At 38.6% G+C, this 25,949-nt stretch overlaps 1 protein-coding gene across 4 annotated transcripts in view; it reads right to left on the bottom strand.

Annotated features, from left to right (window-relative positions):
- The window catches only part of mid2 (midline 2), a 494,772-nt gene that overhangs the window by 25,296 nt on the left and 443,527 nt on the right, over positions 1–25,949 (bottom strand). For all 4 annotated transcript variants that reach the window (XM_028816075.2, XM_028816074.2, XM_028816073.2 and 1 more), the window contains exons 7-8: positions 21,551–21,694; positions 9,135–9,296 (exon numbers count right to left, since the gene is read on the bottom strand). In XM_028816075.2, coding sequence (XP_028671908.2) covers positions 9,135–9,296; positions 21,551–21,694 — 306 coding nt within the window. The remainder of the gene's footprint in view (positions 1–9,134; positions 9,297–21,550; positions 21,695–25,949) is intronic.

Below are 25,949 nucleotides of genomic sequence, written 5' to 3' on the forward strand. Positions count from 1 at the left end.
ATTCATAGAGAAGTATGGAAATCAGAAACAAACTACTCAGCCATAGAACTGAAGCAGTAAACTGAACAGTTTTAAAAACTGATCTTATTGGGTACTGGGACAGCATAGATATTAGCTCACCAAACATGAGTGACCTAATCTTGTTTTCTGAACTTCCTACAGTCAGAAGTGACATGAAATTTCTTATTATTTTATGTTTTCACATGCTTTTTCAGAGACATTTTACTTGTTGCTATGTTGCTGTATATCACGGTATTCATAAGGCTGAGGCCTGTGCACTTCAACATCCAAAAGTACCTTATGTAAATGAGCGACACAGTGAAAAAATTCTAGATTACTCGACTTAAAAGTTTAGCTTGTTTTATTGCCACACGATTGCTTTCCGCTTTTGGTTTTGGTCACTGATTTTGCTTTTGGTAACTTCTACGTTTACCTGTTTTGTTCTTTTTATTTCCCTTAAAAAAATTTCTTTACCATTTGATTCAAAACCTTTCTAAGCTGATCCTTTCACCGTGTGAAGTGTTCATAATAGATAAAACATTTATTCAACATTGTGTTGAACTATTATGGCACTGGGCAGTGGTGACCTGTTGCGCGTTGGTCTAACATGCAAACAAGAATCTCCCTGCACTCTGTGTACATGACAATATGAGTATAAAAAATAATCACATGAAAATGTTCACCATACATATAAATTATGTTTTTTATTTACATAGTTGCTAGCTATGTTTTGCATTCATTTACCTCATTATTCTAAGCTCTAATCATTTTGCACATTAAGTTTCTTGGGTTGCAGAATCTATTTCTGACATTCATTTTCGATCTGATGTTTTAAAATGGCTGAAATTAATTCCTGTCCTACTGATAGCATTTTTTTATGGGTGAATTTTGAGTTGTGTTTTTAATTGCATTACTATGAGAAAACAACCAGAGGCCTACAGTGTGTGACATTAGATAGAGAGAACTTATTTGTCCCCAGGGGGAATTTTGGCTTTTTACAGAAGCTCTTTAAATATGTAAAAACATAGCTAGGTAGATAAATAAGTAAATAAATAAATATACACACACTTTGGTCGGAGCACACACTGGAATTACTATAAACCAAGAACAAAATGAAAAGAAAGAAAAGTTCTGACTTGGCAGTCCCAGTCCCATTATGCAGGTGTATTGCTGTTGGTATAAAAGAGCCCCAGTAGTTTCATGACATATTTCTGCTGAATAATTCATTAGATGAAAGTCCTCAGTGTTTGTGTGTCAGAGAGAGGATGTGTAGCACTGTTCATAATGGCACTCAGTTTTGTATTAGTTCTCTCCTTTGCTACGACCTCCAGGCGTCCAGAATGTGTCCCATAACTGAGCTTGCCCTTTTAATTAGCTTGTTGATTTGGTGGGCCTCTCTTGGTTTGATGTTACCAGCCCAGCACACCACAGTGTAAAAAAATCACACTGGCCATCAGAGAGTTATAGAAGATTACCACACAAAAGTATAAAGGTCAGCAGAGTGCATAATCTGGCTATCCAAGATCATGGGTTCCACAAAGATTTTTTGTGTGTTCTTCAAAGTTTAGAACTCCCAGTTAAGAACCTTTCCCTTTGTTCTTCCAACCATGTTTTTGGCTCAGTGTTTTGACTTCAGTATTTGATTTAATTGACTTTCAGGTTACAACTTTGGCCTGTTTAATCAGCAAAATGTAACCTCATCCTTTACTATTCAAAATGCCATTTTTACCTTTCTTAGCAGGACATGAATGATCATAATTATTAATAAATAATTAAAAGATTAAATAAAGTAATTAATTTTAATTAATTAAATATGTCATCTAATTATTGTACCATCAAATAGCACTACTAAACTATTTATTTTGGTTATTCATATCTCGTCACTTACTTCTTCATCCGTCTCCAAACTCCAGTCCTGGAGTGCTACTGTGGCTGCAGGTTTTCATTCTAACATTCTAATTTCTTATAGAGGGACACATTTTTGCTGCTAATTACCTTCATTTTAATTGACTTACTATTCAAGACTCTGTAATGGTGCGGGTTGGCTCCATGTTTCCTATGCTGTTCAGGGGTCTCTTGAACTCAACACCATCGATAGTCATAACCGAGACGAGCTGGGCAAATGAGGACACACACATACTGTATAGGGTAGGTGCAGTATAGGGGTAGTGATTGGTGCTTTTATTATAATCAAACAAACACTATTCCGTAGTGCAGTGCTCCATCCATAATAAAGAAATAATCCAATAAAAACAGCGACAATCGTGGAGGTTAAAAATCCCAAATAAATAATCCATTAAAACAACCCTAAAATTCTTAGGCAGTGATCAGTTGTAAAATCTCAGTCCTGGGTGCATCCTTTTAAAGCCAAAGTCACCTCTGCTTACCCCGGCAGTGACTCACAGCAGAGGAGACGCCCAAGCGACAGGCACAGCCAAACTTCAATTCCAGGCCCGGGTCTCTCTGCTGTCCATGGCTCTCAATCCAAGCCTCACCTCACTCCATTCATCTCCTACTGCCTCTCCCTGGATTTACATGGGAGTGAGCTCCGGATCACTCCAGCTACACAAAACCACTCAGTTGGAGTAGCCCTCTTCAGGCCCTGAGTGTCAGCTTCAAGCTTCTCCAAGGTGCTCTCCTCCCAGCTGCCTGCCTTCTCCACACCCTGGCATCTCCCATTCCGACCCCATCCATCTGTCTCTCTGTTCTTTTATTGTCCGTCCTCCCTTTCTTATTTTATCATGACCTAACTAATTGAGAGCAGGTGCGACACATTGTTTCCTCCGAGGCAATAACGAGGCACCTGACTGATGCTCGCGTTCACATGTGTATGTGCAATCAGCCAGGAACCCCAACCATCTCTGGAGCGAAGTGTATTTGCTCATACACACCCACGCCCAATTGCAGCCTGAACCTCATGTGGTGTGATTATTTATTTAACATATGCCCAGTGCCACAGGCCATTTATCACAGACTGACACGCCTTAATTGTTTTTTTCCCCATTTTTTAGCAGCCAAACAATAAAGAGATGCAAAATGAGCTAGCACATAACTAGTTAATCTGTGTTCATCATATGATATCTAATCAAGAAAGGTGAAGGTCGCAGTAATATTGATCAGGTCCACAGAACACCTTGGTGGTACTCTTAGAAAAAAGAAAATCAACAGTTTTAGAAATGTCTGCTGTGGTAGAATGAGAACACCAACAAGTCATGGAATTTAAATAATGAGTTTCAATAACAATAAGAATCTGCTTCTAATTAAGAAATCGGTTGGAGTGAAATTGATTGGCATCTGAGGACCTGACTATGCTGGTAATCTGTTGGCTCACTTCACATCTCATTTCTGCTTGGGTGCCATTTCAGGAAAAAAGCAATTCAGAGGACCAAATCTTACAAAATAGTCAATTAAAATGATGGGGAAATAAGTTAAGTAGCAGCACAAATTGGTCACTAATTAAGAAAAGGATTAAAATGAAAACCTGCAGCCTCAGTAGTTTTCCAGGACCGGAATTGGAGACTGTAAGCTACAAAATATTTTTAGTGCTGCTTTTATGGCATTCAAACCAGCAAAATTATGGAGAAGGCAAGAGCTGAGATTATTTAGACAGAAAAACTCTCTGATTATTGAAAATGATTAAGCAGACAAGTGCTCTTTAAAATGTTAATACTGAGGAAGAGGTTGTTGTTAGTTTAGGACTAATTGAGCACCCATAAAGAAATCACAGAGATATGCATTGGCCTGTTGTTGCTTGGGTCTAAACATGTGATCAAGCGGTGGTCTTGCTTTACCTCAGCCATTGTCCTTAACTGACAGAGCCATCTAAAAAGAAATAAATAGTGTTGGCAATCAAGGAGTGAATCATAATTGTGCTACTTGGGAAAAGTCCAATTGTTAAAATATATTCATTCATTTTGAAAAGAAACCTGCCATAATTACTGTTAACAAAACTATATTGCTTAAATAACATAAACTGTACTGCATGTTGATTAGCACATGCAATAAGAATATTCACTAGACTGTTCACGTCACACTTTTGACTTAATAAACCTACCATGGTATAAACCTACCATTGTACGTTTTTAACTTGAAACCGACATGAGCACAATGTAATGGAACACCATATGATTCTACAAAATGGACACAGTTTTGTGCTGAACTGTAGCTGCAGTATACACTAACCTTACTTGAACAAATTTATCAGCTATCTTCTTCACACAGACCCGTCATTAGTACACTTTCACAAGTTCAAACATAAAAAAAAAGCAGTTCAAAGAATGACTTTGATAAAAAACTAGTAATTCCAAAACAAAGAGTTATATAGGGTTGTTGACCAAAAAATGTTCATGATGTAGTTTAATTCCTTAAAGCATGGATGATTTCTTTCCAGAGAAAACCATTAAAACCTGGCGTCCCCATGCTTCAATGGCCATGTCTCTTTACAGCTGAAAAACAAGTTGCAGCTTCACTTCTAGCCAGGAATTCCACTTATGGTGCACTTGTCCAAAACATAAAGGTGGCTTCCAACCCTGCTTATAACACTCGACTATATGCTGTTTATCATCCATCCATCCATTTTCCAACCTGCTGAATCCGAACACAGGGTCACGGGGGTCTGCTGGAGCCAATCCCAGCCAACACAGGGCACAAGGCAGGAACCAATCCTGGGCAGGGTGCCAACCCACCGCAGGACACACACAAACACACCCACACACTAAGCACACACTAGGGCCAATTCTAGAATCACCAATACACCTAACCTGCATGTCTTCGGACTGTGGGAGGAAACCCACACAGACACGGGTAGAACATGCAAACTCCATGCAGGGAGGACCTGGGAAGTGAACCCAGGTCTCCTTACTGTGAGGCAGCAGCGCTACCACTGCACCACCGTGCCACCCGCTGTTTATCATTTTAGCCAAAGAATATTTCATCTACTGCATCAGTAATTTGCTGCATTATTGATGTGAAACACTACATGAATGATAATCATGAGTGTTTAAACACAGAAAGAAAATCTTCTAGTGGGTGGTCGCTCTGTCAATCCTGTATAATAATAACTCAGAATGGCTACATTTTAGCTTAGCTGAATCTATCCAAAGTTAAGATATTATCTTCTCATTGATGTAACCTTTAGTCATCATAATTTTATGCTTTCCAAAACCTACCTTCTCCAGATTACAAATATTGCATAATGAAGGTTATTTCTTAGGCTGCATGATCCTTGTTTAACTTTGTTATTCATTCATCTCAAGACAAAGTGACTTTTGTAATGCTTTATGGACAGGCTTTGCAGTGTGAAGCATGGCAGAAAGGAATAATAGCCAGAACTAAAAATTATGAATATATAAAACCAGTTCCTAAAGCATTTAACTGGATTCCAAACAGCTTTAGTCATAAGTGGTGTATCTCCCCTTACCTTACAGAGCTTATTAGTGCCTGTTGTCATGTTTAGGAGTTACAGACATGACGAAAAGGGGGTTAAGGGCTCTGAATACACCATAAAAGCAGCCCAGGGCCTTCATTGGCCAGCTCAGGTGAGGAACACCCAGTTCAGCTAACTGCTAACTACTAACTATTAATAGTAGGCTTCAGCCATATTAGGCCCAAATTGAAGAAATTGGATTAAAGGTCAAAAATAAATTCAAATGTTCCAAAATGCTTCACAACTGGATTAAACTGGGGAAATCTCTGGCTTGTGACTCAAAAGGTACCACAACTCATTTAAAAATAAAAATGAAGACTTATTTAATTGACAAAAAGGAAAAACAAAACTTTGCTCAACAGGGCAAAAAGAATTTGCCCACAAGGTAATCCCAAAACAAACAATTCCCAATACACAATCCAAATACGTTGTACACGAGATCTAAAACCAAAGAAGAAAGTAAGCAAGAACCAGAATATCCAAACAAAAGAACCACAAAACTTACAAACACCAAATGTGTTCAATAAAAACACTGCTAAGGCCTCTTCCCAGGCAGAATATACTGAAGAGCCAGGGTTGAGGTGTCAGCAGCAGTGATGTCAAGGTGGCTACACGTCTTGGGGAACTATCCACAAAGCACAACTAAGGAGATAGTCCATAATTACAAACAAAATATAAACAATGGGAAAATGAATAATTAAGAAAAAATAAAAACAACAGTAAACAACAATTACATTCAAGCAAGAGACAAAACCCTGGCTGAAACACAACCTCCATAACTGAAGGGAGTAAACTGCAGGTGTCCTTAGTATTCCTTAGGATAAATAAAGCTAATGTGGGTCAGAGGCTTCAGTACAGAGCTCACTGATGCCCTGATCCAGGTCTGGGAGGAGATCATCCAGGACACCATCTGCCGTCTCTTGAGGAGCGTGCCCAGACATTGGAGGGAGTGCATACTGGCACGTTTTGGGGGTCACACACTCTACTGAGTCACATTATGAGTTGCTGTGATGAAATTCACGCAAGTTAGATCAGCCTGTGATTTCAGTTCTTGACTTTGATTCCTTGTGTGATGCTGAATCCAGCCCTCAATGGGTTGAGGATTTCAGTTTCCAGTGACCATTGTTACGTCATTTTGTTCTTAATGAATTACACAGCATTGCTCAGCAAAGATGTTTCACTTGACTATTTAGTTCATCGAGATTCGATGTGGAACTTGAGTGTTCCCTTTATTTTTTTATTATATACATATGTGTGTGCGTGTGTGTGAATTTTTTGCATGTATTACCTAATTCCATTTTTAGGTCTAAACATTTTGTTTTGAGTGTATTTTGAATTTATGTTTCTATTCCACAGGGTCTAAATTGCTCCTCAGGGTAGTTCAATGCCAGCAAAAGAAGAGACGCACGAACAAAATCTGTTTCAGCTTTTCTGAAGTTGTCACTGTGAGCTTTGATAATTCAGGTTTGTTTGGCTTCAAGCTGTTTATAAGAAGAGAACAATAAAATATGAATTTATGTTGTGGAAACAATGGATTTCCTTTGGTGACTGCAGCATAATGAAAATAACACTCAGCTTTGAAAAAGCAGAAATTGACATTAGAGTATCTTTGGTAGCCCTACATTTAAAAAGAAATATTTTTTCTCATTAGTGTTCCAGCAGAAGAATAACAGAAACACTTAAAATGAGGCATAAAAATACCCCTATCCACTGTAACCTGGAATTTCACATTTTTACAGTCTCAAACAGATGAAAAAAAATTACATTATCTTTAACAATCACAGAACGGCAGCTATCATTATCAGAAAAATAATGTGTGCACCATAGGCTTCACAGTTAAAAGAATGCAACCCATTCTCTGTGGCAATTAATCAACATTTCAGATTATCTGCTAGACCAAGAATGCACTGCAGATAAAACCAGCACCAGCCGCTGCCAACGCAATGTGTATTTGGTCAATGCTTTGATATGCAGCTATCTGTAATCAGACTTTTAATTTAGACACAATTTGACAGTTTGTTTGTATATGACGGTGTGATGGAAAAATGAAAAATTGCAGAGCAAATCCTTAAGAGGCTGCGGGTGATAAAATGCTGGAGGATGACACAAGTTTGCAAATTGCTCCTGCAGTTTTCCAGTCTTGAATGCTAAACTATGTGAAAGCTGATTATCAGATTCACAAACCAGCTGTTTACAATTTAGCATATAATTTTTTTGATCTGAAGGTGCAATTAAAAAAATAACACTAAGAAATCTGGCCTCATCGCTTCTGAATCAGGTTTTGCAGAGTAACTTGCCCTACAGTCCCAGACAAAACACACCGCTGAACGTCAATATCAGCCAATGGAGACAGCAGAATCATGAAATATAAAAATGCAATGACATGGGCCATTGCACTAATGCATTTTAAAGGTTTGCATCTGTTTAAGGAGAGATTTGTAATTATATCGCTTGTAAACCTAATCTGATCCTGCATTTATGACACTGATTAGCAATGGTGGGTATGACAGATATTACTAAAGTGTCACAAATGATATGTCCGTGTTTCTGCAGGGGTGACAAAATTAGCTGGATTAATAAGCGTGTGAACAAATGTGCTCCCTAATGTTTGAATATTGGAAGTTTGGCACTTTAAAGTTCCAAGTATACTCCATGCTTTTAAATTGGAAATCCATTCTCTTTTTTTTTGCAGAATCAATAATTCCTAAATTACAACATATTAGATCTGTGCATTCATCAGTAAATCAACTCAGTCAGGGGAGGCTGGAGCCTATCCCAGCAGCAAAGGACACAAGGCACAAGCCAGCCCTGAATAGACTGTCAAATGCTGAGGATTTATTTGGAATGATCAACTTAGGCCTGGTGAAAGTAAAACCACACAAGTAGCAAGTGTTTCATTCAGCAAGACCTGTGCTGGAATTCTATAAAAGTCAAGCCAGCTAACATATGACAACAAGAAAACAGCATCATGGTCTTTTGTCACACATGTGTGCATTGGACGCACTCAAAGGGGTTAAGTGATTGAAGTTGTACACCAGGCCAGGGGGTGGCAATGTGTACTAAGTTTCTCCCTCTCTCTTCCCTCTTCTCCAGACCCTTCAATGAAGATCCAGCATGACATCACTTCCGGCTCCAGCCCTACAAGCACACCGCTTTCCAGTCTGCCCTCTATGAAAGCCTGTGTATTCTCAATGCATTCTTAGTTCTGTTTGGACTCGCTGTTCCTTAGTGACTACTCTGTGCTTCATTTACAGCATATTTGGTACCAAGTATACGGGGTGACTACCACTAACCTTTTTTGGCCTCTTGTCCCCCTTTTACGCTATCTGTTAGCAAACACATATGGCTCTCAATATGGTTTCCAAACAGCTGCTGTGGAGTTGCTGGAGAGAACCGCAACAGTCATGGGTCTCCCATTCAGGTGGGTGTTATGCTTACATTCAAGCAGATGAGGGAAAATAGGCAAAGTTACACCATTACAAAGAAAAAGTGAACGAGGTTGTAATAAACACTGTTTTGTATATTAAATCAGTACTGACAGAGTACCCCGCATTGTCTGCGTGAGAACCTGGTTAAGTCTAACAATTAAAGGAAAATATCTCAAGCATTTATAAAATCATGTTGTACTTAGTCTCCTAAACATAACACTAGCAACATGTCACATCTTCTTAAGTTACATGCAAAGGAAACTATGTTCTCTGTGACTTACTGTTTGTCTTGAGTTTGGCGGGCTCACTGTTCCGGCTCCCGGCCTGGTTGATAGCCTTGACAAAGAAGACGTATCGAGTACCACTCTGCAGTCCATGCACGGTGTAGTGGTTTTGCTTTATGTTGGGAACGATCATCCAGCTGTCCACTGAATTGTACAAACCTATAAAAGAGAAGGGAGATGAAACCCAAGGCAAGAACCATTTCCTGTACAGTGTGCTAGTTCACTGCATGGCCCACTCATATACACACCAACAACCCACATTTTCAAACAGTTAACAATGAAATGTTGACATATTTGTCACAGGCTTTGTGTAGACAATGGTACTAAAGGCCACTTTTATAGGTAGCATGTTGACACAGTAGTTAACACCGCTGCCTTAAGTTTTAGAATCCTGGTTTGTTAAATCCTAACATTATATTCAATATTATGTGATAAACTTTAGTTATTATACTATCAATTAAACTCAGAGTTTATTGACCTATTGACTTTCCCATAATCTTGTTCATCAACACATCCAGTTTTAGATGTTGAAAGTACCTTGGAGGAAGGACAGACATCCTGGCCAGGATAGAGGATGATTTATTGCCCGACTAGGGGGCCATAATGGAAGGAAGGCAGGAATGGAGACTTAACTCGGTGGGAACACATTACAATCTTCATCTCAGCTGGAAGAAGAAGATTAATAGATAGACTGGGTGAACATGGATGCCAGGAGAAATTCATTCCCCTATACCGCAGGTGGCAGTATTCCTCTGGGCTGAACCAAGTTAAGAAAAATTGGAGTCCTTGGGTACCTTCAGAGGGCGCTACTGGGGAAGGACTGCCCTGGTTTCCACACAATCTGGAAGTGCTTCAGATGACCAATTGTGTGACACCAGAAGCAGTCCAGTTTAAAAGAAGTCCGCAGCCTCACGTTGGGGACTCAGGAGGCACCAAGGTACACTCACCATGAGAGTAGAAGGAAAGAAAAGTCTTAAGATTGTGTGTTTATTGGCTGTGATCATGGCTGGACGTGGTGTGCAACAAATAAAAATCTTCTATTTGAACCCAGAGTTGTGTTTGGTGACATTGTATCTATGGTTTGGGGCTCAGTGGCACCCCTTTGTGGTTACAGCGTATTCACATGGAACAATTCAACTCACACTAGACCTATTTTGTTGAAAAATGGCACACTTATTCTTTAAAAAAAATGACAGGAATGTTCAATTTTTTTTAGATATTTAGAATTCAGAGTGCTGTACAAATTTCTGAAATTACGAAATCTCCCACTGAAAAGCATTGGTGAATTTTCATCTGTCTTAAGACAAATATTGAATGTTCTGTGCGATTCAATTATAGATTAGTTTACTGTTCAAACTCAGCTACAGGGAAATTATTTCAACTTGAGTATTTTGAATATTTTCCTCTTTTACTCATCTGACAACGATTCCTGATGGTAAAACAGATCCTGAATACAAGTTAGTCAATAGTGTTGACTGGCGAAATTCTCCAAAGTGTTTTTCACAGAGAATATGCTGTATTCTCTAGGGACCTTGTTCACTGAATATTTCCTGGAAATTTGCCTTGAGGCCAGCTTAGACAAATATGTTTATCCCCAGCACGGCATCAAAGAATTGTAGCAGCCATGCGTGGAACTTTCATGCATGTGTATTGTAAGATCGACTCTTTGGACATGCATGATATCACCACCTGATCAGTACTCCAGCTTTCCATTTACATGCATTTAAAAAAAAAAAGAAGAAGCTTGCAGTATTTTTATTTGAGTGGTACATTAATTGACCATCATGAGAATATTTATGAGTACTGACAAATAAAACATTGATCTCTGTGTGCTGGCAGTCTCATGGCTAATTTGCATGCATAATTAGCCATGTGTCCAGCTACATCTCAAAAAAGCCTAAAGGATCCCTCCCACACCCCCTCACTGCGAAAGAAAACATATAATAATGAAAGGTTTATAACTTTTTACAAGGTGTTTGTATGTTCTTCATAGAAGAAAAAAGTGCTTTCAGATCATTAAAAAGCTCCTCCCATGTAATTTTGGGCTGATCCCTCACATTTCTCATGATCATCCTCACCCCATGAGGCAAGATCTTGCATGGAGCTCCAGACCAAGGGTGATTGATGGTCATTTTATATTTCTTCCATTTCCGAATAATCGCACCAACAGTTGTCATCTTCTCACCAAGCTTCTTGCTGATGGTCTTGTAGCCCATTCTTCTTGTAAAGGTCTACAAACTTGTCCCTGACAGCTCTTTGGTCTTGCCCATCGTGATGGAGAGGTTGGAATGGAAGAAATTGATTGTGTGGACAGGTGTAATTTATACACATAGCGAGTTGAGATCAGGAGTATCTGTAATTGATTGATTGATTGTAATCTGTGTGCCACATGGGCACACAGCCAGTCTGTGGGAGCTGGAATTCTGGCTGGGTTGTAGGGGATCAAATACTTATTTCTCTCAATGATATGCAAATCAATTTATAACTTTTATGTAATGTGTTTTTTCTGGACTTTTGGTTGATATTTGTCTCTCTCCATTAAAATGAAACTACCATAAAATTTAGAGACTATTCGTTTCCCGGACACAGACAGGCACACACGTTAAACTCACCCCACACATTTATTTACAGGATTCATATTTACAAATGTGCACCACAGTCCCCAAAAGTCCCCAAAGTCCTGGCCAACAACAACAATGCCTTCTCTCTCTTCAGGCCGCCTCCTTGTCTCCTCCCAGACCTCGTCCTTCTTTCACCCGATTAAAGTCCTGAATGAAGGGAGGCGGCCCCTTTTATAATCACCCGGATGTGCTCCCGGATGTGCTCCAGGTGCCTCCCGACAATCTTCCACCGGCACTCCTCAGTGTGGTGGAAGTGCCGGCTGCGCACCTGGAAGCTCTCCCGGTGTCCCCGATCCTCTTCCCCCCAGCACTTCCGGGTGTGGTAGAAGTGCTGAGGTCCAGGGTTCCCAAGGCATTGTGGTACCCCCTGGTGGTGACCACAGGCCCCTACAGGGTTGAGCTTCAAAGCTCTGGTTCCCATAGCCGCCAGGGTGGTTGCCCCAACATGGTCTGGGGAAGGCGTGAGCCTTCTTCCTGTCCTCTGCGGTGTCCCGGCCGGGTTGCCCCCCCAGCCACCTGCGACAATATTATATATATATATATATATATATATATATATATATATATATATATATATTACAGTCACATGAAAAAGTTCTGCGGTGGGCTGGTGCCCTGCCCGGGGTTTGTTTCCAGCCTTGCGCCCTGTTTTGGCTGGGATTGGCTCCAGCAGACCCAGTGAGGATATAGTGGGTTGGATAATGGATGGATGGATGAAAAAGTTTGGGAACCCCTCTTAATTCTTTGGATTTTTGTTCATCATATGGGTGAGCCTTTAAAGTAGCAACTTCCTTTTAATATATGACATGCCTTATGGAAACAGTAGTATTTCAGAAGTGACATTAAGTTTATTGGATTAACAGAAAATATGCAATATGCATCATAACAAAATTAGACAGGTGCATACATTTGGGCACCCCAACAGAGATATTACATCAATACTTAGTTGAGCCTCCTTTTGTAAATATAACAGTCTCTAGACGCCTCCTATAGCCTTTGATGCGTGTATGGATTATGGATGGAGGTATTTTTGACCATTCTTCCATACAAATTCTCTCCAGTTCAGTTAAATTTGATGGCTGCCGAGCACGGACAGCCTGCTTCAAATCATCCCATGGATTTTCGATGATATTCAAGTCAGAGGACTGTGACGGCCATTCCAGAACATTGTACTTCTCCCTCTGCATGAATGCCTTTGTAGATTTCGAAATGCGCTTTGGGTCATTGTCTTGATGGAATATCCAACCCCTGCGTAACTTCAACTTTGTGACTGATGCTTGAACATTATCCTGAAGAATTTGTTAATATTGGGTTGAATTCATCTGACCCTCGACTTTAACAAGGGCCCCAGTCTTTGAACTAGCCACACAGCCCCACAGTATGATGGAACCTCCACCAAATGACAGGAGGTAGCAGGTGTCTTCTTCCATCATGCAAAGTGCTTTTTGTTATGACCAAATAACTCAATTTTTGTCTCATCAGTCCAAAGCATTTTGTTCCAAAATGAATCTGGCTTGTCTAAATGAGCATTTGCATACAACAAGCAACTGTTTGTGACGTGAGTGCAGAAAGGGCTTCTTTCTTATCACCCTGAAAATTTGTGCAAATTGCGCTGAATTGTAGAACGATGCACAGATACACCATCTGCAGCAAGATGTTCTTGCAGGTCTATGGAGGTGATCTGTGGGTTGTCTGTAACAATTCTCACAATCCTGCGCATATGCCGCTCCTGCATTTTTCTTGGCCTGCCAGACCTGCTGGGTTTAACAACAACTGTACCTGTGGCCTTCCATTTCCTGATTCCATTCCTTACAGTTGAAACTGACAGTTTAAACCTCTTTTTGTAGCCTTCCCTAAACCATGATACTGTACAATCTTTGTTTTCAGATCTTTTGAGAGTTGCTTTGAGGATCCCATGCTGTCACTCTTCAGAGGAGAGTCAAAGGGAAGCACAACTTGCAGTTGACCACCTTAAATAACTTTTCTCATGATTGGACACACCTGTCTATGAAGTTCAAGGTTTAATGAGCTAATCCAACCAATTTGGTGTTGCAAGTAATCAGTATTGAGCAGTTCAATGCATTCACATCAGCAAAATTACAAGGAGACCCAAAGTTTTGCACAGCCGGTTTTTCACATTTGATTTAATTTCATACAACTAAATACTGCTTCACTAAAAATCTTTGTTTGGAAAACACCCCAGTACTCAGATGTTCCTAGGAAATGAAAGACATACCACTGTTATCTTTTTTGTTGAAAGTAAAGTCAATTATTATGCAGGCTGAGAGGGGTTTCCAAACTTTTTCATATGACTATATATATATATATATATATATATATATATATATATATATATATATATATATATATATATACATACTTATTGGTAGTTTGTGGCCATTTGATGTACAGTATTCTGTTTGTGGTTATCATTTCATTTGTTTGAGGCACAGTGGTTAGCACTGCTACGTCACAGCTCAGATCACATATCTGGCCACAATAATCAGTCACTTCCCTAGTACTCATGGACATTTAAACACCATTACACCATTATAAACCACTCAAAACTAGTTCAGTTTGTTCTTCCCCATTGACTTCAATGCATTTCATGGAGTTCAGGGAAGTTTGCAAATATTTCCATAATTTCACCAAACTCACGGTTATGTGAACTCCACTGGGTTTCCTTATTATTATTAGTCAAACATCTGTAGAGCCGTGTGTGGGTGTACGTACACAATCTAGAACTTTAGTACATCAGCTCACTTCTACTACTGTTTGGTAAGTTAACCACTAAAAAAAAAAAAAATGTAAAATGTAGCTTTTTTACCTTTTGCTTTTCTCTTGAAGTAATTACTACTGAATTATTATTCTTGAATTATTATCAAGATTTGTTTTTAGATTTGGTCAGGGACTTTTTGTGTAGTTTCCCTCCCTTTTAGGCTTTTGGTGGAAGTTCATAACAAGAAAAATTACATTAAAAGGAAAGATTTAAAGCAGACTTATAGATGATTAAATTTACTGTATATCTCATTTATCAGATTTTTTACTAAATGTAAGTCACAAATCACAAGGTCGTAACTGTTCATATATTTCTACAACTGGCTGGTTCATTGACATGTTCAGGGTCATGAGTGGCAACACCTAATCTTATAGTTTATAGATGTTAAGCCATTAGGGAGAACTGATTTCACATGTGAAAGACCGTGAAAGAAAATAAAGTGTGTAGCCACTACCGTATATACTCGTTAATAAATTGGGACTTGGTTTTACTGTAAAATTTCAGGTTTTTTATAATGTCGGTTGTATAAATCAAATGTGGAAAACTCAAGCTATTGGTCCAAGAGATTATGATATGCTAACGCCCACCTGAGAGAGTGGCCACGGAGCACACTGCCTTTTTTTTCTATGTGGGTGCGGCAGTGGGATGTATCAGCGTGTGATCCTAAACTCTCTCTCTCTATTGTGTCTACGTGACCACAGGGTAATACCCAAACTATTCCAAAGTGACGTTTGCACTGATTTGTGTTTTTTGCATCTCACACCCTCATACAACTTCGATTAGAAGAAAATATAAAGCTGGTTTTAAATTTCTTGTTGAAGTAGTGAAAGAAACTGGTAACTGCACTGCTGCAACAAAACTTGATACGTCTGAGAAACTAGTGCAAGATTGGAGGAGGCAAGAAGATGTAAAAAAAATAAAAAAATAAAAAAATGTAAGCGTCGCATTTTTGAACGGGCATATAAGTCAGTGTCTGATTTTATGATCGATTTTTCGGGTTTCAAGACCCGACTTATACATGAATATATATGGTAGATACTTGGAAGGCAGCCCTAAATGAATTGGCCCTCCCTGTGTAAATTAGTAGATAAGGCAGAATCACCTAGAAAGTATGATGCATTTTTCAAGGTCAATGACATTACAGAGAGTTCTAATTAAATGCCTCACCCAAAAGGTGTTTTCTAAGGTGTCCTACAAGAAAATTCTAGTGTCATTTAAAATTACACAATCAGGAAGATGCTCAGTGGCCTGTCTTTAACTAAGATGCCATAGATTTTGTATGAGGTGTAATACACTGAGACATATCCACAATGTTCTTTTTCATAAACACAGTCATTCTCAGCATTACAATTCACCTTGGATGTAACACAATAACTAAGTTTGGGGATGACACAACGGTGGAAGGTTTTATCAGCAATGGGGATGGGTCAGCTTACAGAATGGGGACTGGTGTAACTGTCTTTTAATGTGAACAAGACGAAAAACATGATGGTTGACTTCATGAAGGCCCATGTTGTCCACCCTCAACTGCACCATGAGGTCTCTGAGGTGGTTGGTCAAGATTTTGTTTCTTGGAAGGAATACATATAAACAGAATACTTGGCCTCTGATTTTAGAAAGTCATTCACACATTTACAGTTTTCAATTATTCATATTATTATACTTTACAAATATGGGTACAAAGAAGTAGCCAATAATGGATGGCATAACAGAGCATGTGTACCCGCACAAAACCACAGTCACTTCTACTAGATCAGTCACCAACTTGATCAGTATACACGTCTTTAAAATGCAAGAGAAAATCGAATTATTCAAATAAACTCTCCTTAGGTTTGCAAACCTTTATGTAAAAAAAAAAAAAAAAAAACCTTTTCACAAGGTATATCGTCTTAAAATTCCAGACTTGTACAACAAAATGTAAATTCCCAACTGCAGTCCCCTTGATAGATGGACCTTTATTTAAGGATATCTGTCATTATTACACATGCAAATATAAGAAAAAAAAACATTTTGCACCTTATCCTGAGTAGAATAAAATGACCCTACAGTCAGGCTGATTTGAGAGTGGTGCCTTTGAAGCTTTAGATTTTGCCTTGTCCAAAACCGACATATTAACTAATGACTCACTAGAGAGAATTAATTACAAGGCTGAGCAAAAAGACAACATATATTTCACCGAGGCACTTTTAATGATGCTTAAGATGGCTTAGCACTGATTTGTGTTACCAGCTATCTGCAAGCTGACCTTCTTCATTACATCTGTCTGATGTCTTCAACACGTTGCCCCTAAGGTGTTCACTCCTTATTAATCACAGCAGAAGTCATTGGAGAGAAATGCTACAGCTTCATCGCGCGTTCTTTGTTGGGGTGGAGAAGAAAGGCTCTTACAGTCCTACGGACCGACTCTGTAATTGATGGCGGTGAAGTAATGTACAGCTGCCGCCAGAGCTACTAATTAGCATCGGGCTCTTTATTTTAATTATCAGGAGAAACATTTCCAGTATGCTGTGTTCAATAAAGTGTACTCCTTCTTTTAGCATGTTATAACAGAAACAATCTTGTTGTACACATTAATGTCCTTATACAGCTCCAGTACAGCAATTAACTACTTCATGACAAACTATGCAAAGCAGAAAGGTGTCGTACTTATGCACGGTGAAAACAAATCAGATTTTCTGAATACTTGTAAGAGTGTGACTGCATTGTCCTAAATTTGAAAATCAACAAACAAAACTAACAAAAAAAAAATTAATAAAGGTGGAAAAAACATTTAAGAACATTTCTAACAGTGTAAGATGAATAAAAATTGATTCTTTAGATTATTTTTTGATTATTATTTCACTTTTTACCTTTTATAAACTTTGTGTTGAGTGTTTAGTCATAAATCTTGCGATGGTAATTTTAAGGTAAGGCACTTCATAATAATTTCCAGTAATATTAGCTAGAGAGGCGAGATTGCGTTTGTTTGGACATGTGCAGAGGAGAGATGCTGGGTATATTGGGAGAAGGATGCTAAGGATAGAGCTGCCAGGGAAGAGGAAAAGAGGAAGGACTAAGAGAAGTTTTATGGATGTGGTGAGAGAGGACATGCAGGTGATGGGGGTAACAGCAAGATGCAGAGGACAGAAAGATATGGCCCTAACAGGAGCAGCCGAAAGAAGAAGAAGAAGAAGAAGATTAGGAATTCCTTTAAAAGTAGTTAAAATGTGTAAGATAAAATAAAAACTGCAATAATAACATTGCTCTTAATTTCTGTTTCTGTTGCAATGTAATATTTAAAGCTTGACTGCAATAGTTTATAGGGCATTTTGTATGATGAAAGGCACTACCCTTCTTATTTTCTGTTTCATTCTTTGCACTATATATTATATAACTTATTAACTGATTTTACTTTTAAATGAATGATTCACAATGAAATATGCTTGGGAGTATTTTGTTTCTAAATTAAAACAAAAAAATCTGATTATTATATGACTCCTCAATTCTACCCTGAAGGGTAAACATTAACATTGTACAAGGTTACTGTCTGTTTTTACCTGCATTGTTTATTAATCTTTAATTTAATATTGTTTTTTGTATCAGTATGCTGCTGCTGGAGTATGTGAATTTCCCCTTGGGATTAATAAAGTATCTATCTATCTATCTATCTATCTATCTATCTATCTATCTATCTATCTATCTATCTATCTATCTATGACCATTGTTTAAAATACAAAAACATGAAATGCACATCAATACGAATATTTCCGTTAGCGTTTTTAATATGCTGTGTCCACTAATGACAAATGGAAAAGCTTCTTTCCTTGTTTCTCCTAGCATTTTAAATTGTGAATTTCAACTTGTGAACCAGCAAAGTGATTGTTGTTATGGTTGTTGCTGTTAAAATATGGTATTAAGCAAGGTATTAAGAAAAATCCGTTCCTAGAGGATACTATACTCAACATTGAACTCTAAAAGCATGTATCTTTGCTTTGAGGTAAAGTTACAAGGTGTCATAAAGAGAGTCAAATAGATTTCAACATTCCTATACTGTAGAGGCCGAGGGCTGCCATGAAAAGTTGTTTCCTGACTTTGATGTGCTTTCAAACACTACACCACGAGGAAGACTTCTGAGGATTTACTTTATCATCGTGACTTTTACAGGACTCACAAGGGCTTTTCTACACGCACATTGCACATTACCAAAAAACCATGAAAAGAACACTGTTTATGATTATGATGAACACCCAGACACTCCCTGCTTTTATAGCGCCTTCTACATAACAAAAAAACAAATACCCGCCACTTTCTCCAAGGTTTTTTTGTACACACTATTACAAAATGTTAACACTGTTTTTTATTAACGTACAACATGCACATAGCACACACAGTTTTCACTTTATTTGCTACATATAATGATCAAAAGACTAAAAATTGAACAGCGTATAAGCCTGAGTGCAAATCTTCGAGTGAAGAGTGAAGTTTCTCTCTGTACTCTCTGTCTACAATTATACTGACTTCTGACTTCTACTTTTTTCCTGGCTGTGCAGAACAGAATGTGGTAGAAACTAAAAAGAAAAACGGAATTTTCTCATTCCAAAAATAATGTCTAGGAAAGACAGCCATGTTTCAACCGTCAAGTCTACATCTGGCCTAAAAGAATCAAAACAACCAAAGGCATTGACTGGAAAGTCCAAAGTGCCATGTGTGCTCTGTTCTCCATGTCATATCCAGCAAACAACAGGAAACATTTAATTCTGTGCGGCACCCTGCCACGGGGTTTCTTACTCACTCTTTCCAAAATCGTTACTGTACTGTGTAACATATTTTATCAGAGTAAAGATAAATCAACTGACAAATGTGATTTTTCACCTCTGGCACAAAGGTCAGCACCTTTAGTTTGCTTACATAGCACAGTGTGACCTTTAAAGCTGGATGATGCCAGGAGTTTAGGTTCTGTATAAGCCATGACTGAAAACCTTGCACGCTAATGTAGTTACAAGTCCATACAATTCTGCCTTTCGTTATAAATGGTACCTCTCCATACTGAACACCACTGCAAGGTGCAATACAGTAAAACGGTTTATAAATATATATTTTTTTATAATCCATTCAGAAGCAGATTAAATGACTTGCTCATGATGACACATTGAGCCAAAAGTGGGGGCTAAAACAGACTTTCTTGTGATTTAGAATTAAATCTGGAAACCTCCAGAACTTTCACATATTTAAATCATGACAGCATGGCAATTGGATGAACTAAATAAGGTTTGGCTATGACATGACACGTGCAAGACATCCTTCATAGCCAGCTCTCTGCTCAGAGTGCTGATTTGGTGACATTTCTGAACCTGTCATTTTAAGTGGGAGGGTTGTGAACTGTCTTAGCACAGATCACTGGCTGCTTAATAGCACAAGCTACAATGCTGTTGGTCGCATTTCTGTTAACTGCATTACCTCAGCATTTACAGTGTGTCTAAAATAAAGATTTGTGGAAGAAAAAAAGCTTTTGTGATCACTCAGAAAAAAAGCAGAAATCGCAGGCCTCCACTTTCATTGGGTTTCTAAGAGCTTCTCAAATTCAAAATGGATTGCCACTAGGGCGGGAGGGCAATCAACATGAAATGATATAAGGCGGAGCGGTTAACAAGTCTATGACACACAGTACAGACAGAATCAGTAATTAGGATGTCTGTCTCATAAACACGCTGTGAAGGAAGCTGAAATCGGCTGCTTCAAAACAAAAATAAACAGTGTTGTTTTCTTCCACTGTCAGCTGCCCTGCTCCTTAGTTAGTGAAAGACACTGAGCCCACAAAATGCCTGTTACATTTAGAAAGTGTTTAACAAGACATAACGTGCAAGCAGTGATAACAAAGCATGGCTGCAAATCAGGGACAACAGGTTTTGAGAGTTGTAAAAGCTAACATACAACTCCTGATAAAATAGCAGAATACAAAGACAATAATTATACTAAATCAAATTAAGTCACACAGAACAGTGATGTTGGGGTTAGTACTGATGTGGCAGGGATTCACCATTCACAGTTCAAAATCCTGCACCTATTCGTTGTCCCTGTAGTCTCCGTATTCTCCCTCCTGTCCGTATAGGTTTTACACCCAAAGTTATGGGTCTTTGATTAACTGGCGACTCTAAATTGTCCCTTTGTGGGAGTGTGCATGAGTGGACGCTATGAAAGATGGGTTTCAGCTATCATGAACTGGATTAAGCGAGTTTCAGAATGTTACAGTAAGTTATGTACATTAAGTCACTTGTTCCACATGCTTCCATGTAAATTTCTTTAGCCTCCATTTTAACTGAACTTCTAGTGGTCCAAAAGTTATTTATGTTAAACTAGCCGTCCCTCGTGGCTCCGCCTGCATAGTAATGAAACAGGACAGACTTTAAAATTCAATAAACAAACAGATATCGCTAGGTAAGCAAAGGTAAGGTCCACTCCAAAACATGGCCAGAAGTAGAACGATTTGAACGGAGGCTGGCGTGTTAGTGAGGAGGGCCCCGCTTGGCTCCCCACTCCTGACGTCACGCATCCCCCTTCCCTTGGCCTGTAGCCTCTGTCTTGGATTAGTGCATAATAATCCCTCCTGCAAGTGAACTATGATTCTTAGCTTGATGAGAGAAGTCGCAAAATTAACCGGAAAGTAAGTTCCGTAAGTAGTTCTCAAGTGAAAAGTGGGCAGACATACAGACAGACAGAGAGATGTTGGATTTTATATATATATAGAGAGAGATAAGTAATATCACAATATATTTTTCAATTTAAATCATGGCAGCATGGTAATTGGATGAACTAAATAAGGTTTGGCTATGACTAAATTCTTAGTTATTTGAACAGCACAGATATTTATTCCAACAATTTAGCAATAGTGAAGAAATAGTAAAAAAAAAAAAAAATTGAATTAGCACTACCCATGCAAAATAAAATGTATCATATATGCATCCTTTCATTCATGATTAACCCCACCCACTAATGGCAGTGCAGAACCATTAAAATGCTTAATTATTGGTACTTACTGATGAAGTTGGCCTGGCCAGTGTATATAGTATATTGAAGCTCATAAGAACTGACGCTAAATTCATCTTCAGAAGTCCAATGCACTGTTATTGTGTCGTGTGATGCTGTACAGAGCTCCTCTCTAATCGTCGGTGGGTTAGGAGCTACAAAAAATTCAAGAGGGAAAAAGGAAGATTGTTAGTTTATAATAAATTGTTATACCTCAATAACATCATTCCATAAGAAGGCAACTCTCCCAAGAGGAATTTGATATACAGACAGTAGCACATACAAAACAATGGGCATGATCTTTGATGTGCAATTCAATGATCAATTATGTGAACTTGAGGACAAATACATAGTAAAATTACGCAGCTTTGTAATCCTTAGAGGTGGACAAAGTTGAATATAAACCCTGAATTATAGCAGGGAAAACCCAAAGTAAAAGGAAAAATGAACATTTAATACCAAAAATAATTATACCATAACCAGAAGCAGCAACAAAGAATAGAAAACAAACAAAATATCAAACCCCTATGCCTCTCTAGCCCATACTATAACAGGTTATGGACTCTGACAGACCTGTTAGGCGGCCGAACCACTTTCCTTCCAGTAAACAAGCACAACGCACTCTCCTTCTCATGTCTGTCAGTGTTCTCTTCAACAAGATTGGACATTACTTGTCGATTCCAGGCAAGCTTATCTAAGTGACTCTCTGCTTGTGTTATGGAAATCCTTTATTGTTTTAGCCACAGCCATACTTTCCCTGTTAAATTCCTGGGATTCATACTCCCCTATCTTCCTGGTTGGCCCAGGTGTCTTCCCAACTTTCAAAGAGCCAGATAACCCTGGCAGCTGTGTCCTTTTGCTGTCATCTGCACATCTTGGGAATGGACAACATCTTGTCATGCATTTTCCTCTTGCCCTTCTGTTACCTTGGCATCTCTTACAGGCAAGCTTAATCCCACCAAAGACATTGCAGTTTAGGCCTAGACTTCTACATCTTTCAGGGAGTGGGCAAAATTGTGCTCATCAAGAGTGGAGTCTCCAATGTCTGACAGATAAGGGAACACAAAGAGTAACCCTTCAGGCACTACATGGTTTAGTCTTAAATTAGGGTGCTTGGCTTATGACTTGAAAGATGAAACAGAGCTAAAAGGAAGTTTTGAGTGATCCAAATAGAAAAATAATGAATCATATATAATAAAATACACCAAAACAAGCTAAACACACATCTGTTCATCACACAGTCATCTCTTTGGAATGAGTGATACTTGATTCAAGGTGGATTGCCTATGTATAATGCATTATAAATCAGGGTGGATACACGTTTCGTTGAGAAAAAAAAAAAAAAATCAGAAAAGGCTATGGTTTGCAATGGTTCAAAATGTCCTGAAATAAGAATCAAGAACGTATAATACTGGAAACATCTGGAGCAAGTAAACATATAACAAGCAGGTATTTTCCATTGGCTAGAACTGAACACATATTCCAGCCAGCTACTGTGATTCAATTTCAGCTGCAGTATTTTTCGGTTGCTCTGCTGGTGTTTCATTGGTGTGGAACAGCTGCTGGTCCTTATTTATATCAAATATTTAGTCAAGGAAACTGCAAGTAATATTGTGAAACTGCTGAGGACACATAACTTAAAAGTGCACAGGAAAGTTATGAAGCAGCAACTGCCATTCCGAGAAATCTGGAAACTGAAATATACAGCATGTGGAAGCGAGATAAGCAATTTAATAGGGTTATATTTTAGACAGCACTATGATTAGTCGGACACAGGTCTCTGTCTGCATCTAGATAGTTTGAAGCAGACATTAAAGGCTAGTCAATTTCTATATCGTGTCACTGAAACAGAGGTGCACCAATAATCGGAGAGGTCATATTTAGGTGGTAGTATAAGCCATTAATGAAAAGTTATGTGCAGTACAGCCTGCAGATCCCAGACCTTATGCATAAAACATCTGAGAGCAGAAATGTCCTGCTTCAAGTATAAGCTACTTTCAAAGCCTCAAAGACTTCTACCTCATGTCCATCAGCTCTCCTGGTTAGGAGCTCTAACCTGAAAGCTAACACAAGGCAGACGAGACGGGATACCTACACCTCGTGAGCAGAAAAGACGTGAACCAGTCCATAATGAAGAGCGGTGCAAAGGCGATAAAAGCCTCAACAAACAGAGCCTTCTGTTTATTATGAATCTCCTGAGACACGTAATTAGTTTACCCATAGTGAAAAATTCAGCTTTGTCTGCACAAAGTAAACTTTTTATATTTGTTTATTTCTTCACTAAAGGTAAAAATGCAATAATGAAGCAGTGATACTCTCAAGTGAGCTGATTCATAACTGAGACTACTCACTGCACTTACAGAACATTTTCTCACACAGCAAGGAAATGATTCATTTTCTTTTTCAGTTCTGAAAAAAATGCTCCTAGTAACAAGAAGTTATATCAAGCTTAGCATGACAGAAAATGCATGATTTGAGGTTTCTTGGGTGGTGTGAATTAATATTGTTGTCTGCGTATGGTGGCATGCCCCTGAACCTCAGAATCACCTTAAGCCTAAATGCTGCTATGCCGTATATGGCACCACAGAATCCCCTTAAGACCTTCAAGGCCACCCACGCAACGGCACTGGCAGTCCTTAATTAAAGATATATACTTGAAAAACATATGATTTCAGTTTTCTAAAAATGTCTGACCTTTTGCACCACTCTTCTGTCCCAAAATATATGATACCAATACATTTTCACAGTTTACTTAATTTTTCTGTTTCATGTTTTTGCACTGTACATTTTAACCATGACGGCAGATTACATTATTTTCTACTATGCTTTTTTTAATCAATTCAGGAAATACAAATACTTTTTAATTATGAAAATAGAGTAATAAGACTCAGTTGTAAGCTCAGTGTTTTTCAACCAGTGTAATGGTCCTGAGAGGGACATGCTGCTCTAGTGGACGAAACCTGTCCTACTTGGAGAAGCTGGCTTAAAAGCAGCTCTAGTATCACTGTTTTACAGATACAGCTTTTAGAGAGCACTTCAGACACTTCTCCTGGCTGCTAGAGTCCATCTGTCTAGGGGTGTGACCTCATGGAGCCTGGGAACAGCGGGCATATGAGTTGGCTGTGACCAGCAGAGTGGGGCAGAGAGGAGCAGGCAGAGCTGGGAGACGTGTCCAAGGTGCTTACTAAGCACTGTGCCTGTGAACACCCATCTCACAGCTGCTATTTTGCCGTCTGCCCCTTTGGACAGTTGAGTGCATTTGTGAGACTTAATGTTTCTGTGGTTAGTGGAATAGTGGTGCACCTTGGGATTTTTCCGGTTACAAATAGTGTGCCGCCATGGAAGAAAGTTTGGAAAACACTGCCTTAGCTGCTTACCAGGGGTGCAGCGGTACCCCTTGGGCTACAAGCATTTCTTTTACATTGTCTGAATCAACGCTTCATTTTCACCCTGCATGTATGAGGTTGAGATCAAACCCTAGAGGGACAGCAACATGCTAGGGCAGAAACATCCAATAAAATCCTGGGTGCAGTAGGAATGAAAAAAATAATGCCAAAAGTTAAACTGAAAAGACAATATTACAGTACAAGAAATGTCCTTTCATCTATTTTAGTTGGGTATATTTACCATATTTTAAAGTGGAAAAACATACAGAATTTGATGGTTTTGTATAGGCCAATCTTTAAACTACCTTGACCTGCTTATTCTGCTAATTTAATTTTAACAGCCTATTTATTTACTTCAATCACACATTTTTTTTAAATAATTTATTATTTTTAAGTGTCAAGACAGGTTGCACTTATTATTAAGAGCATTCAGCATTCATGAAGCTGATAAACCAGCACTATGTAAGCCTCAGTGAAATGTATTTAAATACTTTTAAAAGAATTAAATAATGTCACTTGCTTCATACAGCAATTTCCTAATGTACACTAGATTTATTATTCATCCACATGTTTTATAAAATGGGTCTTCTGAATTAAGCTTTTAAATAACATTTAAAATCTACAATCTTAGATTTTTAAATTTTGTTTATTTAGTTGGAGAAGCATTCTCTATACAGTCTGCACTCTATAAGTATCAGAAAGACAAATACAGCTTAGAAAGGATACAGAGAAAAAGTAGTAGTGTTCATCCCAGAAACAAAGCATTAGTAACATTATAACAAATGCAGTCTCAGCTGAAACTTTCCTAAAGAGGATTCTGGAAGGTGTAGCAGGGCCAACGGAAGGAAGCTGATCTGAAGAGATGTTTCAGGATAGGGACACTGCAGCGCTTGTTTAAAGACTGTAATGTAAACTTCTTGAATTTACACTTAGGAAACACAGTCTGAAACATTTTTTAAATACAGGGTCAGTTTTATGGTTCCTGTTCATTCCAGCCTGAATGATCAATGGGTCATTGACTCCA

This window comes from Erpetoichthys calabaricus, chromosome 12 (genome assembly GCF_900747795.2).
Source record: "Erpetoichthys calabaricus chromosome 12, fErpCal1.3, whole genome shotgun sequence".
Classification (NCBI taxonomy): domain Eukaryota; kingdom Metazoa; phylum Chordata; class Cladistia; order Polypteriformes; family Polypteridae; genus Erpetoichthys; species Erpetoichthys calabaricus.